The 16,755-nt window shown below is 44.5% G+C and overlaps 1 protein-coding gene across 2 annotated transcripts in view; it reads right to left on the bottom strand.

Annotated features, from left to right (window-relative positions):
- Window positions 1–15,414, bottom strand: part of CHRNB4 (cholinergic receptor nicotinic beta 4 subunit) — a 77,292-nt gene extending 61,878 nt beyond the window's left edge. The window contains exons 1-2 of one of the 2 annotated variants that reach the window (XM_077264268.1): window positions 15,273–15,414; window positions 14,694–14,816 (exon numbers count right to left, since the gene is read on the bottom strand). In XM_077264268.1, coding sequence (XP_077120383.1) covers window positions 14,694–14,745 — 52 coding nt within the window. In that variant the 5' untranslated portion in view covers window positions 14,746–14,816; window positions 15,273–15,414. Of the gene's footprint in view, window positions 1–14,693 lie in introns of both variants that reach the window. The other variant, XM_077264267.1, reaches the window with a different exon arrangement.
- Between the last annotated feature and the right edge of the window lie 1,341 nt (window positions 15,415–16,755).

The raw sequence follows: 16,755 nt of genomic DNA, 5'->3' as shown, positions 1-16,755 counted from the left end.
ATACACGTAAATTGTGTAGAGTGTATCAGGTTAGCATACGTGAGTAGTGTAATTTGTCAGGTTGGCATACGTGAGTAGTGTAGTGTACATCTGGTTGGTATACGTGAGTTGCGTAGTGTACGTCAGGTTGTCATACGTGAGTTGTGTAAGTCAGCAATTAGTAGTCCGTGGTTGTGTGGCACAGTCTGAAGCATTCTTCACCATTGAAATGTTGGCCTGGTACGATATGATCACGTTCACTTCCGTAAGTACTGGGGCCCGCTCCTTTCTAACTGCCAAATATCAGAGCTTTAAGCACTACCTCCCAAAACTGAAGGTACTGTTCTGGCTTGCACATCGCGATAGCACGAAAGCATTGAACTTTGCTATCTGTATGATGTGCATTGCCAGCTTCTTTTATGACACCTTGGCCTTTCTCATGGCACTGTACCGCTGGAAGAGTTGATCAGAGAGATCAACTCCCCCCGTGGTCTTGCTGTATCCCAGTACACAGTATTGTTTGTGGGCCTGTGTTGAGGTACCTTGTACAATGATGTGGTTGCTGCCATCGCCATGTATTGTTATCAAGAAAAGTACATCTCTCTTGAACTTGTACTTGACCACCAGCATGTTATCGCTACATTGGGCTCTGCTCTTGCCTAATTAGCGTCTTAGGGAGACCTCTCCAATTTTTGCGGATAGTAACGCAGGCTGCGGTACCTCGTGCAGAGAGTGACTTGAACAGTGGTATGCTGGTATAAAAGTTATCTACATAGAGGTGACAATCTTGATCCAGCAGTGGATGCACCAAATCCCACACAGTTTTCCCACTCACTCCAAGAACAGTGGGCATTCAGGGGGTTGAATCTGGGTGTCCTTCCCTTCACAAACCCTAATATTGTGGCTGTACCTTGAGGCACACTCACCCACAATTTGCACAACTTAATTCCATATCTGACCCTCTTACTGGGTAGGTATTGCAGAAATTTGAGCCTCCCCTTGAAATTGATTAGGGACTCATCCACACAGATGTCCCTTTGGGGAACGTACTCCTCAGCAAACTTATTGCTGAAGTGCTCAATGACCGGCCGAACTTTGAAAAGTTGGTCAAGTTTGGGGTCATCTTGGAGAGCACACCGTGCATTATCATTTTAATGAAAAAATTTGTGGATGGCCTTAAAACATTTACGAGTCATGGCCGTGAGGAACACGGGAGAGTTATACAAAACGTCCACACTCCAATTTTGCCGAAGTTCTGGCTTCTCCACTAACCCCATGTGAAGAACTAGGCCCCAAAATGTCAAATTTCTACTGAGTCTACAGGTATCCAGTAAGAAAATGATGAATGGCGGTTTTGTGACAAAAATTGCTGGGCATACAAATTTGTCTCTGCCACCATGAGGTTTACAAAATAATCAGAGAAAAAGACTTTGTGAAAGTCTATTTCTTTGAGGCTGGTGGTTTCAAATTGGATTCCTGATTGCATCACAACATCAGGAATCTGTGGCTCATAATCTTCTGGCGGTGAGGTCCATACGAGGCCAGCAACGGTTGGCACTGGTTAATTTTCTGTCCTGAGGCATCTACATGGCAGTTCAGTGTTAAGGAAGAGGATGAGTCAGAAAAATAAAGGACAGTGGGATCCTTTCCCGCACTGTTAGTGTCAAAAGCAAGGAAGGAGTATGCCTCCTCTGCTAAATACTTGGTTTGGGATGAGCGGGATGACATTTTTTCACATCTGTGTGTGTGTGTGTAAAATAACCACATTTTATTCATGTGTGTGTGAGTGTGTGAGTGTTTGGTGTAAACTTTTTTTATTTACTAGAGAAAAAATCTAATCCTATCAGCTACTCAAAATTATAATTTTTTACTCTTTTCCCACAAAAAAAAAGCTGGAGGTCAATCGGTGATGTGATGCTGATCAGCGTTCAATGACTCTGGGACGGGCGCACAGATGTGATTTTTTTTTCTGTGCGCTCTGAGACTAACCCTAACTCAATTCAATAAAAAAATACTGCAGTAGATGATTACTACGGTATATTTTTACTGTCCCTAATGTAAATTATTTTATTCTTTTTTTTTTAAACTGAGGTTGATCACTGATGTGCGTCAGTGATCAGCGCTCCACGGCTGTTGGACGAATGCATGGATGATTCTTATTTCCATGCTAACACTAATTCAATTCAGTAAAAAATACCGTAGTAGACGATTACTACAATATATTTTTACTCTTTACTAACTCTAACTCAATTCAGTAAAAAATAATGTAGTAGATGATGATTACTACAGTATAATTTTACTGTCCCTAATCTAATCCTAACAACTAATATAAATAATTTTGTACTCAATTCTTATTTGACCCAAAATAACAACAACTGGAGACTGGTCAGTGATGTTCGTCACTAACCAGTGCTTGACAGCTGTAGGATGCACACATGAATGTGGTGCAGAAAGGGGATTAAAAAAATTAGAGAGGAAAAAGAAGTCCTTGGCAAAAGCAAGCGCAGGTGCTAATCAGTGGTGTATATCTGATCAGCGGCTCGGCGACTGTAGTACGCACACACCGAGTGGTGCAAAGGAGGAAGGGTAGACAGTTAGGGAAAAAAAGTTGTGGAAAACAGCGAGCACGGACCAGTGATTTGCATCACTGATCAACGCTCGGCAGGTGCAGGATGAACGCACGGAGGTGGTGCAAAGATCGAACAGAGAAAAATGGACAGGGACAAAAAAGTCCTGTAAAACACTGAGCACGGACATTGATCAGTGATTTGGGTCACTGATCAACGCTTGGCGGCTGCAGGATACACGAAAAATAAAAAAACTGCCAAAAATCAAGCGATCAAGTACTGATCAGTGGCAGTAGAGTTGATGGGGAGGGTGGTAGAGGGGAAAAAAGGGAGAAACAGGAAGAGACAGATTGGGGTGGATTGGGAAAGATCAGGCAAGGATCAGTGATCATGAACTCTCCTTTCTGATTGCCAGAAACACCGAGAAATGCTGCGACTGGCTGTTCAGAATTGAACAGCCAATCACAGTGATCGTAGTTGTGGGTGAGTGGCAATACCTCCCTGGGATGACGATGCCATGTGTCCAGCTCCAAGATGGCGTCGGCAGATTAATGCAATTACTGCGACAACCGTCGCGGTGCCGCATTTTAGCCATGGGTACATCTAATGTCGGAAAGGACTTAAAATATGGTCTTACTCAATATTGATACTTAATTCAGTTTTGTAAAAGTTGTACCTTTTATGAAGATATATTGCATCATACATAATTACTTTCCTGTATGCATGCATTTTTTATCATTCTACTTGTTAAAGATTACCCATATACAGCCAGTATGTATAACTCACAATTAATGGTATGGATGTTTCTTGCAGGAAACTGTTGGAGAGAGAAAATATGTACCTATGCTTCATGTCTCCACTTTTTTTTATGACGATTGACACTTTTAGTAACTTTTTTAATTGGCATATAGGATTTTTTCCTATTTGTAACCTTCGAGAATAAGCAAGATCTTTTTAAACAGCAAAGTGTTTCCACCAGTCCGGTTATTCAGCTGAAGATCAAATTGGACGTCAAATTGGGATCAAACCATCAAATGGAAGCACCTCCGGAACTTAAATCCATATACTCATAATTAATGGATATAATATGTACATGTTATTTTAAACATATTTCAAATGCATACTGGCTTTCATATGTTTTTTTTCCTGTGGTACTTTCTTACCGCCATATTGCCAGTGATCTAAAATCTGAACCATTAAAAAAAATTCATACAATTTTATTAGGTGTGTAAAGGCTCCTATTTCTACTATATAGAACTATTTAAGTGGAGTTAGTATGTGTATATATAATTTTTGAATATGAATATCTGTGACATTCTAAGAATCATGAACTAAAGTATGTACAGTCAAAACTTCAGTACGATAGATCGTTTCTTTTAGAAGTTACAGCAATTTTTATGGGTAAAGTAGCAATTGCATCACTCTGTATTTTATTTCTGATAGTTTATTGGTTTGGTTGTTTGATGCTTTTGTGTGTAGAGATGCGTTTTTGGTATATTATTGAGGGTGATATTATTTGGTTATTCTGATCATTTATGGCAAACGTAAATTAAAGAACTTGTTTTCTTTTTTATTCTGTTGTTTTCCTGTGCATAATAATAACAAAGGCAGCTACACTTACCTAATGATGCTCCAGCAATGGCTGGGTTGATGTGGATACAGTAGTGATGTAATGATGACATCACATAACCAATGCAACCAATCACTGGACTCCGTGATGTTGCCGATGTAAATGGAGCCACACTGAGAAGCCCAGTGATTGGCTTTAGCAGTCATGTTATGTTAATTTGACATCATCACTGTAGCCACATCAACAAAGACTAACTATCACATGCCATATTGTTAGGCCACAATCACACGCTCAGTATTTGATCAGTATTTTACATCAGTATTTGTAAATCAAAATCAACAGTGGAACAATGAGAAGAAAAGTATAATGGAAACACATGCACCACTTCTGCATTTCACCCATTCCTGGTTTTGGCTTACAAATTGTCACGAGTGTGTCATGTCCTCCTGGGAGCACTGGGGTTAAGCGATCTTTAAGTACTGTGAATCACAGATCTTCCATTTAGCATTTAGTGTTTTGTTCGTCATATTAAATGGACTTTGTTTCCTTTGGTGCTGAAGAGGTTAATGACTCTTTATAAGCTGGTTAGAGATATGCAGCTGCATCTCACAGCTGTTCCTGACTGGCCCATTTTCCCTCTCTATAAAATCTGGCCAGACCTTCTCATCCCAGCCTGTGAGAGTTTTCTTCCTGGCTCAAGTTGCTCAAGTTGGAGTTTGTAGTTGCTGCTGGAGATTGTTCTCTGCTGTTTCTGGGTATATGCTTTCTTCATTATCCTAATCCTATTTGGTTTGTACCTTCCTATCCTTCCCTTAATTCTTCTCTACCCTTGGTGGTGTTTTGATCATGTAAGTTGATTTTTGTTATCCCTGTTTGTCTTACATGTTTATACACTAACATTTTTGTCCCAGGGGAGGGGACAGTTTAGGACATTAACAGGAGCATAGTAAGGGCGGAGACGCGGGCTTCTCTACCTTCATGAGTATCCCCAGGACAGGAATAGTTAGGGTCTCAGTTCCATGGACAGTTCCTTACCAAAGACTGTCACAGTGTGACACAAGTACTGAGGTAAAATACTGACCAAATACTGAATGTGTTAATGTGGCCTTACCGTTTATTCACAAGATGTAGATTTTCAAAAACAAATTCTACAGTGAACTTCAGATCAAAGGGTTGTCTTGCCATTAAATATATTAACATATTTGTTATTTAAGGAGCCCACTGTACAGTATAAATCATAAAACATTAACGATGTTTACATTTACATACTGCTAAGAAATGATCTAGTGAAGAGTTATTATGACATTTACTTTCATATTATGGCGCCACCTGATGTTTAAAGTGTATAGTAAAGTGCATGTCCATCAATGAGCTAAATGCTGGTGGACACACATGTCAGTTACTTTTCCCACTGCAGATTTCATCATAGTAATCTTTTTTTTAACTGCAAAGCTGCCAATAGAAGTAGGTTTCTGTCCTACTTTTCTGGGAAGGAATAGAATCGCTGCAGTAGTATGGGAGTATAACTAAGAATAATCCTTCTACAGGGAATGTAAAAAAGGATCATATTATCAGTTGCCAGAGAGGAAGGAGACTGATCTCAGCAGCATCAAAATTGGTATGTAAAAGGAAACAATGCAAAAACTTAAATTTTATTATGCTACAATAACTATCAGCTACTTTTAAACAGATATTAAAAGCTTTTTTGGAGTATGACACTGATTCTTTAAATTGATAGCAAAAATTTCAGATGTAAATCAGACAGAATCCTTAAAGGGTTTTCCTATCTTTAGGCTGTTCAGTGGGAGTCAAAGACAAGGCACTGACCAGTTGCTATAAGCTCCAGCTCCATTCAATTCGTCCTAGTGGCTGATGTCCAGTACTGCAGAACAACTCCTATTCAAGAGACATTGTAAAACACCCGACTTATGACAGCTGATAGCTTAGGGTGCTGGGTAACGAACCCCTATTGATCTGATATTAATTACCTGTTGTGATAGATCATCAATATTTTGTGACCTGACAACACCTTTAACTTGATAACTTGATACTGAAGGATTTTGAATGATATCATTTAGACCCTCATGTTGCCATTAGAGAAAACTTACAGCATAAAGATATATAAAGCTCACATGAAAGGGTTTGTACCAATTATAGAAGTTATCCCCTATCCATAGGCTAGAGAGAAGGTGCACATGCCTTACCTTCACTGTATTTAGGTGGAGCTCTGCAGAGACAATTCTTGGGATTGGTGGGGTTTTCGGTGGAAGGGGCTCGAGTAATCAGGAGGTTACTGCTATCTTATGGATAGAGGATAACTCCTATACTTGATATAAACCATTTAAATTCAATGGGAGCTGTAAAAAGTAGTATGAGTAAGCTCCTCTAGTGTAATCTGCAGGTCAGTATATTCTTAGAATGGAGGGGCACCTTGATTTGTTCAACACAGGAATGGGACAGCGTTTCAGCACTTGCACAGCACTGGGTAAGAAAGAAGCCCATGGGGCCTGAGCCCTTAAATCTGAGCAGGTGGTCTGTGGTTGGCTGTGGGGAAAATGGGGGGAAATAATTCAAAGTGTATGTAGGCACCAGGCAGGTCCACTTATGGTGGCACCTAGCCAGACTTTGTTCATGATGAATTTTGGAAGACGCCAATTCAAAAGAACATTACAAATATTTTTATGAGGATAAATGGCAATTACTTGTAGCACAGCATTGTTATAATTGCAAATATAATAGATCCCTGTGATTATGTGCTAGCAGAGAAAGGATGTTTGTGTTGCCATAGCAAGTGGCGACACCCTGCAAAAAGATGAGCCGAAGATATCCATGCTGCAAATTCTGTAGCTAATTAGCACTTTCAGTTGACTGTCGCTGGGCAAATGCAATCAAAATTACCAAAAAACCCAGACTGAACATGACTATACGTTTTATAGTAGATTATTGGGAGCTCTGAATTAAACAAAAAAAATAGATTCCAACCACCACAAAGATATATTAAAAAATGAATTGTACTCAGAATACTGGATAAAAAATAATAGCAGAAAACGGCGATACACTTTAAATCCAAGCATCCTTGATGATGGTCATCTGCATTTGGACACCTGAAGAAGGCAATGACCCAACTTTTACATGTAGCATTGGCTATCACCCCATGGCGCTCTGTTCATAATATAATTGCAGTGATGTCACTGAATAACATTTTGTGATGCTGTAAGAATCAGGCTGCACTCAGATGTCATCCGAGTGCAGTCCCATTTGAGAGAGTAGATTCAAACAGGGACAACGGAGAGTGGACCCACTGGACCGTGACGACGAACCCCTCTTGGACGAGCTGACCAGGTGGACCGCCCCCTATACAGGGAGCGTTAGGGGCAGGCCCGTGAGGGACTATCGCCACGGAAGCTGGAGGGTCGACTGAGATAAGAAGGGTACACTGCAGGAACACAGGGACCGAAGGAAACAGCGGAGGAAACAGAGGGAATGGCAAGGAACTACTGAGACGAGGGAGAAGATGGGAATACTACAGAGACACGGAGGCTGACGAGACAATATGGAGACACAGAGGCTGACGGGAGCAAGGTGTGGTAAAGGAGCCGGGCAGGTACCGCAGAGAAACAGGAACTGAAGGAACAAAGCAGGAACACAGGAAAATCAGGCAGGTACTGCAGAGGAAGGAGGAGTCCCAAGGTCAGAAAGCTAGGAACGCACAGAGACCACAGGTGACCAGAAGCACTTGTAAACACAAATGATCATCAGGCACAGAGGAGCAGCAGGAAGCAGCTTATATACCAGCGTGAGAGCTACTTCCGGGTTACAGTCCTCCAGGATGACGGAGAGGACAGGAAGGAGTGCCAACAGAGGAATCAGATGTGCGCACGCTCAGAGCTGAATGCGCCGCGCGCGCGCACCCGGCGAGCTGCAGAAGCCGGGGGCGAGCGCTGCATGACAGTACCCCCGTCTTTACGCCCCTCCTTTTTAAGACTTGAAAGAAACCGGGACAAAATGCGAGGGGCCTGAATGTTCTCACGAGGCTCCCAGGACCTCTCCTCAGGACCAAAACCTTTCCAGTCAACCAAAAACAAAGTTCTCCCTCTAAGTTTTTTCATGGCTAAAATGTCCCTAACTTCAAAGACATCATCCTCGGAAACAGGCGAAGGAGAACAAAGGTTAGAAGAATGAAACTGATTAAAAACTACGGGTTTAAGGAGAGACACATGAAAGGAATTAGAAATACGCAGAGAGGCAGGCAACTTAAGTTTGTAAGAAACATCATTAATACGAGACAAAACTTCGAATGGACCGATATAGCGAGGACCCAGCTTATGTGAAGGAATTTTGAGACGGATAAATTTAGAAGAAACCCAAACCTTGTCCCCAGGATGGAATATAGGAGAATTGAGGCGTCTTTTGTCCGCATGTCTCTTCATCCTGACTTGACCCAACTCAAGGGCAGACTTGGTCTCCTGCCAGACCCTGGAGAACTCTCTAGACAGAAGATCAGCCGCTGGTACAGTAGAGACAGGAGGAACCGGAAGAGGAAGGCCAGGATGTTGACCGTAGACGATAAAAAATGGAGATTTGTTAGTAGCTTCGCTGGAATGGTTATTGTAAGAAAACTCAGCCCATGGCAGCAAGTCAGACCAATCATTCTGATGGGAATTGGAAAAATGACGGAGATAAGTTACCAAGGTCTGATTAGTACGTTCCACCTGGCCATTGGACTGCGGATGGTAGGCCGAAGAAAAGTCAAGCAAAATGTTCATAGATTTGCAGAGGGATTTCCAGAAGCGGGCGGTGAATTGAACACCTCGGTCAGAAACAATATGTAAAGGAAGACCATGAAGACGAAAAATATGGTGAACAAAAATCTTTGCCAATTCGGGAGCAGAAGGCAAACCAGGTAGTGCAATGAAATGAGCCATCTTGGAGAAACGATCCATGACCACGAAGATGACGGTACAACCAGATGAAGAAGGCAGGTCAGTGATGAAGTCCATCGATAAATGTTGCCACGGAGTGGAGGGTACCGGTAAAGGATGCAAAAGCCCGGAAGGTAGTTGCCTGGGAATTTTATTCTTGGCACAGGAGGGACAAGAGGCGACAAAACTTTGGACGTCCTTGGACAATGTAGGCCACCAGTAATAGCGAGAGATCAGACGGAGGGTTTTTTTGAGACCAACATGTCCAGCTAATTTGGAGGCATGACCCCAAAGTAAGACGCGTTCTCTGTTCTCTTCAGCAACTAAGGTCTTACCCGGAGGCAACGAGGAAAGAGAGAGAGGAGCAACTGTGATGACTCTTGCAGGATCGATGATGTGCGCAGGTTCTTCCTCCATATCCACCGCCTGGAATGACCTAGACAGAGCGACGGCTCTGGAGTTTTTATCTCCTGGCAGGAAACGAAGTTCAAAGTCAAACCTGGCGAAAAACAAGGCCCACCTGGCCTGCCGAGGATTTAGTCTTTGCGCAGAGCGGATATATGCCAGATTCTTGTGATCTGTGTAAATTACAAAACGATGTAAAGCCCCCTCCAAGAGGTACCGCCACTCCTCCAATGCCAACCTGATTGCCAAAAGTTCTTTATCACCGATAGAATAATTCTTTTCAGAGGAGGAGAAGATCTTAGAGAAAAAACCACAGGGCACAAGACGACCAGAAGAGGATTTCTGCGAGAGCACAGCTCCAGCTCCAATTGCAGAAGCATCTACTTCAAGGATGAAGGGTTTATTGGCCACAGGACGATGAAGAATAGGAGCGGAGGCGAAGGCCTGCTTGATGGACCAGAAAGCCTCTTCGGCCTCAGACGACCATAGATGAGGATTGGCACCCTTCCGAATCATGGAGGAGATTGGAGCAGAAAGAGAGGAAAAGTGAGGGATAAACTGCCGATAGTAGTTAGCAAATCCAAGAAATCGCTGAATTGCTTTCACTCCGAGAGGACGTGGCCAGTTGAGCACGGCAGAAACTTTTCCTGGATCCATACACAAACCAGCGTCGGAAATGATGAAACCCAAGAAGGGAAGAGATGACTGTTCGAAGACACATTTTTCCAGTTTTGCGTACAGCCGATTCTCTCTCAAACGCTGAAGTACTTGCCGTACATCTCTTCTGTGAGTAGACAGATCTGGAGAGAACACAAGGATATCGTCCAAGTACACTACAACACAGGTGTAAAGTAGATCCCGAAAAACATCATTTACAAACTCCTGGAAGACTGCGGGTGCGTTGCATAAACCGAATGGCATAACCAAATATTCATAATGACCATCTCTGGTATTAAACGCAGTCTTCCACTCGTCACCGGAACGGATACGGACCAAATTATAAGCTCCTCTGAGATCCAATTTGGTAAAGATTCGTGCTCCACGTAGGCGATCAAAGAGTTCTGGTATGAGAGGAAGTGGGTACTTGTTCTTGATCGTGATAGTGTTGAGACCCCGATAGTCTATACATGGGCGAAGAGAACCGTCCTTCTTCTTGACGAAGAAGAACCCAGCTCCTGCAGGTGAGGAAGACTTTCGAATGAAGCCTCTGGCCAGATTCTCTTGGATATATTCGGACATGGCTTGAGTTTCGGTAGGAGACAATGGGTAAATACGTCCTCGAGGTGGAGTAGAACCAGGAACAAGGTCTATCGGGCAGTCATAAGAGCGGTGCGGCGGCAAGATCTCCGCCTCCTTCTTGTTAAAGACATCCGAGAAGGCGCAATGGGCTGGAGGAATTCCCGTGGATTCCGAAGCAGACCGAAAGGAGGACGCAGGCTTGACAGGAAGCAGGCACCTGTTCAGACAAGACTGTCCCCACCGTAGAACATCTCCAGAGCGCCAGTCCAGAGTGGGTTCGTGATCTCTCAGCCAAGGAAGACCCAAAAGGAAAGAATGAGACAATGAAGGTAAAACATAAAAGGCCAGTTTCTCACGATGAAGAGCTCCAATCTGAAGTTCAACTTCCTCCGTAACTAAGTTGACGGTCTCCCGCAAAGGCTGACCATCGACGGAAGCTATTTGTCTAGGAGTCTCCAAGGGTCTAACAGGTATCCCAAGCCTGTTAACAACCTCGAGCTGAACAAAGTTCCCAGCTGCTCCTGAATCAACATAAGCCTCCAGAGAAAAGTGACGGGAACCTAAATGTAGAATAACAGACAAAACCAGAGGTGGAGAGGAGTCATAACCACCTAGGAAGGCCTCTCTTACCTGTCCTAGGCGGAGGCGTTTCCCGACCTCTGAGGACAGGCGCGTAAGAGATGAGAGGCACTACCGCAGTAAAAACAGAGACCTTGTGCGAGTCTCTCCTTGCGGCGCTGCTCGGAAGACTCAAAGCGATCGACCTGCATGGGTTCAGGAGAAGATGAAGAAACCACCGGGGCTGTTTGAGAAAAATAAGTCCCTCGAGCAATAGTGGTCTGGCGAAGAGGTCTCTTTTCTCTGGCAAGCTCGCGAGTGCGCTCCTGAAAGCGCAGATCAATGCGTATGGCCAAGGAGATAAGATCATCCAAAGAGGTGGGAGTGTCCCGTCCTGCCAGCTCATCCTTAATCCGTGAAGACAAACCACGCCAAAACGCTCCAACCAAAGCCTCATTATTCCACCCAAGGTCTGAAGACAGAGTCCGGAAACGGATGGCGTACTGAGCTACGGAGAGAGTAGCCTGGCTAAGGTTAAAGAGGGACTCTGTGGTAGAGACCAGACGTCCAGGTTCATCAAAAACCTTGCGGAAGGTATCCAGGAACGGATTGAGTTGGGAGACCAAAGGATCATTACGCTCCCAGAGGGGATTAACCCACGCCAAAGCCTCACCCTCCAAATGGGATACTATAAAAACAACCTTAGCTCGATCGGTGGGATAAAGTAGCGGAGACAATTCAAAATGCAACTGGCATTGATTAAGAAAGCCGCGGCACGCTTTAGGATCCCCACCATACCGAGGAGGTCTAGCAAGTCGGGGCGAGGATTGTGGCGCAGAGACAGGAGTGGAGACAGAGGCCACATTCTGGAGGGCGAGAAGCCGATCATTAATAGAGGCCAAAAAATTCGAAATATGGGACTGAGTGTCCCATTGTAGACCTAGCTCCAGCTGAAGGGCAACCAACTGCGGAGCAATACCAGGATCAGAAGGCTGTAAAGCCGCTAGGCGAGACTCCATATTTTTTAAAAACGACATGATCCTAGTCTGGTTTTCACGCAAAAAGAGTAAGTCTTTTTGAGTAGCGGAAGCTCCAGCGGGGTCCATGGCCTGATGATACTGTGATGCTGTAAGAATCAGGCTGCACTCAGATGTCATCCGAGTGCAGTCCCATTTGAGAGAGTAGATTCAAACAGGGACAACGGAGAGTGGACCCACTGGACCGTGACGACGAACCCCTCTCGGACGAGCTGACCAGGTGGACCGCCCCCTATACAGGGAGCGTTAGGGGCAGGCCCGTGAGGGACTATCGCCACGGAAGCTGGAGGGTCGACTGAGATAAGAAGGGTACACTGCAGGAACACAGGGACCGAAGGAAACAGCGGAGGAAACAGAGGGAATGGCAAGGAACTACTGAGACGAGGGAGAAGATGGGAATACTACAGAGACACGGAGGCTGACGAGACAATATGGAGACACAGAGGCTGACGGGAGCAAGGTGTGGTAAAGGAGCCGGGCAGGTACCGCAGAGAAACAGGAACTGAAGGAACAAAGCAGGAACACAGGAAAATCAGGCAGGTACTGCAGAGGAAGGAGGAGTCCCAAGGTCAGAAAGCTAGGAACGCACAGAGACCACAGGTGACCAGAAGCACTTGTAAACACAAATGATCATCAGGCACAGAGGAGCAGCAGGAAGCAGCTTATATACCAGCGTGAGAGCTACTTCCGGGTTACAGTCCTCCAGGATGACGGAGAGGACAGGAAGGAGTGCCAACAGAGGAATCAGATGTGCGCACGCGCAGAGCTGAATGCGCCGCGCGCGCGCACCCGGCGAGCTGCAGAAGCCGGGTGCGAGCGCTGCATGACACATGTCATATAATGGCATTTAACCAGTGTTCCATTTTAAAAGTGTTTTTCCAATAAAAGCTGTGATTGTGTATAAATTTAGGACGACAACGATGTCTAACTGGTCGGGGTCTTACAGCTTGGACTGTAAACAATTGGCGCTGAGTACAATGCACCGGTGTGGTGGGCAGCAGCACCATTCTGTAAATTGGGACTACGTTGTAATTCATGACACAGCGTCTGTTCAAATCAATAATCTATTAATGTTATTGCTGGAGCCATCCATTTAAGACGCTACATCTAGAAAATGCAAACTGTATGTTTGTCAAAATTGGCTAATGTGACATTCTTGAGCTTTCCCGAATATGTGCATATATTTTTTACTGCTACCCTCACATTACGCCATTAACAGCAAGAATTTCCTTATCATCTCTGAATGCAGATTACAATGGCACATAGAATAAAGAATTATTTTGGTAAAACTTATTGCATAGCTTACATGGAATAAGCCACTAGATGTCAGCATTGTCTACATGTGATTGATCCTGATCGTTTTTTTAACACAGTCATAATCTATCACAGCTATATAGCTATTCAATGGCAACGGGACTGTGTGACGTGGTGTGTCCTGTGACATAATAAAAATAACAATAATAATAATAATAATGATGATGATGATGATGATGAAAAGTGTTAATATTGCGTTAAGTCTTTCTTATTGTAAATTGTAGTCTAGGGACATATCATATTTAGCCATCCTCTGTGTATATATATATATATATATATATATATATATATATATATATATATATATGTAGTTGTGTATAGGTTACATTGGGTAATTCTGACAACTCGTTGCTGGATATCAGGGCTAGTACTAGAATTGAATTGCAATTATACTATACATTTTTATCTTTGATGTTGCTAAAGACTTTGAGAATATTGTTGATTGCAGGACACACAAGTGGATCCTTGACCAAATCAGGGTTAATCATCCGCATGAAGCCATATGAAAACACTGGAGCTGTCTTAATTTTGGTCATTTTATATCAAGACTCAGCTTGCCAGAATAGACAGGTTTAAAAATGATGAAGGGAAAAAAGGAGGACAAGTACCAAAATGGTACAGAGACACTTGAAGACCCAAACAGGAGACAGGACATAATGTGTGACTTAGCAGCACCTTATATATTGCATACCACTACTGATAAATGCTTATCGAGAGCATATTATTAATAGCTGCTCACGTAACGTCCCCTGTGTTCGCATTATATTATTAAACTTCTAGTATGTGTGGAATATCATTTCATTGGTTACTTTCCATCATATATAAATAACGACATATACTTAAGAAGCTACTTTTCGATTATGATAACTACTAAGTTATTTCTTCCAGATTTTCGGTCCTCTGGTGTATATTGTAAATGATGATATTGTATCACACACTTTAGTATTTACTAGACCATTTAGTGTTCTGGATAACGGCATTTCTTAGAATTTCCAGCTTCATTCGTCTAAGGACCAATCTCAGTTAATGTCGGTGACAGTAATGCTGACGTCCCGCACATTCTTCTCAGTAACAATAAAAGAATGAAGCCTACATTACTTACAGTCTATCAGAAGCACAGCGGCCACGGACAGCAGGGCGGTCAGACCTCCCATGGCACATCAGACGCGTCCTTCAGCCTGGCACCAGGGTGGTCGGGCGATGGACTCCAGGATATAGGGATGATCTGAATGTGGGATCACATAGACAACAGCAGTTAAAGTTTGTGAGCAGCAGAGAGGGGAAGGCACAGAGGATGGTCGTAGCTTCAGCAGCAAGTAAGTGCCTCCAGGGTGGCAGAGCAGCCGCTGTATGGGAGAAGATCCCTCTGGATGGCTATTATCCGTGTGGAGCTTCTCGTGCTGTAAGACCTGCAACGTGCGCCATAAATATCTCTGCAGCGTGTAACCACTCACTGGAGCACGCATGAAACCAGTCATTCCCCTACATCCTTCGTATTAGTACATGAAGAGGTTAATCTTTCTCTTGGAACAAATTAAGGATTTAAAAGACTTTGCTTTTTTCCCAATTTTTCCTTTCCTATCCTGGGACAGGTGTAGACGTGGCTCAGGACAGTTCCTCTTTAGTCATTTTTTTAACAATTATGTTCTCCTTTCAGATGGTGAACATTTTGGCGGCATACCCATTGTTCTGGGTCCTCCCCTCCAGCAGTCGCAAGCAGCCAGCGGCTATGCTCGTTTTTTGCGCATGCGAAGAAATAACTTCATGCCAACCAGGGCCACGCGCTGTGCCAGGTTTTGCTGGCTTTTTCATTCCTTCTGCTATAAAAAGGACAAGAGGCTTTCTCTGGTTCTTTCAAGTATCCAGCTGTTATGAGCAGCATGCATCCTGACCTTCCTGCCCAGTATTACGGCTCGTCTCTCACAATGAGTGATCCTGGGACGCCCTCTTGTGGACTGCGGGCGAACTAGTAGCTATTCATACTGTTCTTCATCCTACCTACATGCAATATTAAAGGGAACCTGTCACCCCCCCCCCCCCCCCCCCAGGCGTTTTTAACTAAAAGAGCCACCTTGTGCAGCAGTAATGCTGCATTCTGACAAGGTGGCTCTTTTAGTTCTGGGTGCTGTAACTGCAGAAATAATCCGTTTTGTAATTTGTCCTAAATACCTTTCTTCAGTCAAGGAGGCAGGCCTTTCCCCCCTGCTGCAGACGCCACACAGCCGTCACTCACATCTTCTTGGCGCCGGGCGCCGCCTCCTCACCGCTGTTTTGAAATGAGCCGGCGCCTGTGCTCCTTTCTCCTGCCTTGGGCAGGCGCAGTGAGCGCTAGCCGTCTGTCCTCTGTGCGTACGTACGCCCTGCCTGTGAATCCCAGCCCCGCAGTGCCTTATGATTTATTCATACTACGGGGCTGGGATTCCTGGGCATGCGCATTGCGTTTCTAAGCCTCTCACCCTCTCCCACCGCCTGCTACAGCGTGTGCATCCTCAGGTGATCCCTCCTCCGTGCAATCGCCTGGAACCTTGCCAAATCCTCACAGCTGGTGTGTGTGTGTGTAGCAGGCGGTGGGAGAGGGTGAGAGGCTTAGACACTCAATGCGCATGCCCAGGAATCCCAGCCCTGTAGTATGAATAAATCATAAGGCACTGCGGGGCAGGGATTCACAGGCAGGGCGTACGTACGCACAGAGGACAGACAGACGGCCAGCGCTCACTGCGCCTGCCCAAGGCAGGAGAAAAGAGCACAGGCGCCGGCTCATTTCAAAACAGCGGTGAGGAGGCGGCGCCCGGCACCAAGAAGATGTGAATGACAGTTGTGTGGCGTCTGCAGCAGGGGGGAAAGGCCTGCCTCCAGGACTGAAGAAGGGTATTTAGGACAAATTACAAAACGGATTATTTCTGCAGTTACAGCACACAGAACTAAAAGAGCCACCTTGTCAGAATGCAGCATTACTACTGCACAAGGTGGCTCTTTTAGCTAAAAACGCCTGGGGGGGGGGGGGGTGACAGGTTCCCTTTAAGACTTGTCTCTGATTAGTTCTGATTACAAGAATGCAAGTAAACATCATTTATAAAAGTTGTCATATTCCCCTTGAACAGGTGTAGGGATGTGGACTGTCTTACCCTGTTCCTGCCCCTGACGACAACAGACACACTGTGTGA

This window comes from Ranitomeya variabilis, chromosome 5 (assembly GCF_051348905.1).
Source record: "Ranitomeya variabilis isolate aRanVar5 chromosome 5, aRanVar5.hap1, whole genome shotgun sequence".
NCBI classification, from domain to species: domain Eukaryota; kingdom Metazoa; phylum Chordata; class Amphibia; order Anura; family Dendrobatidae; genus Ranitomeya; species Ranitomeya variabilis.
This window is presented reverse-complemented; position numbering and strand designations above follow the sequence as displayed.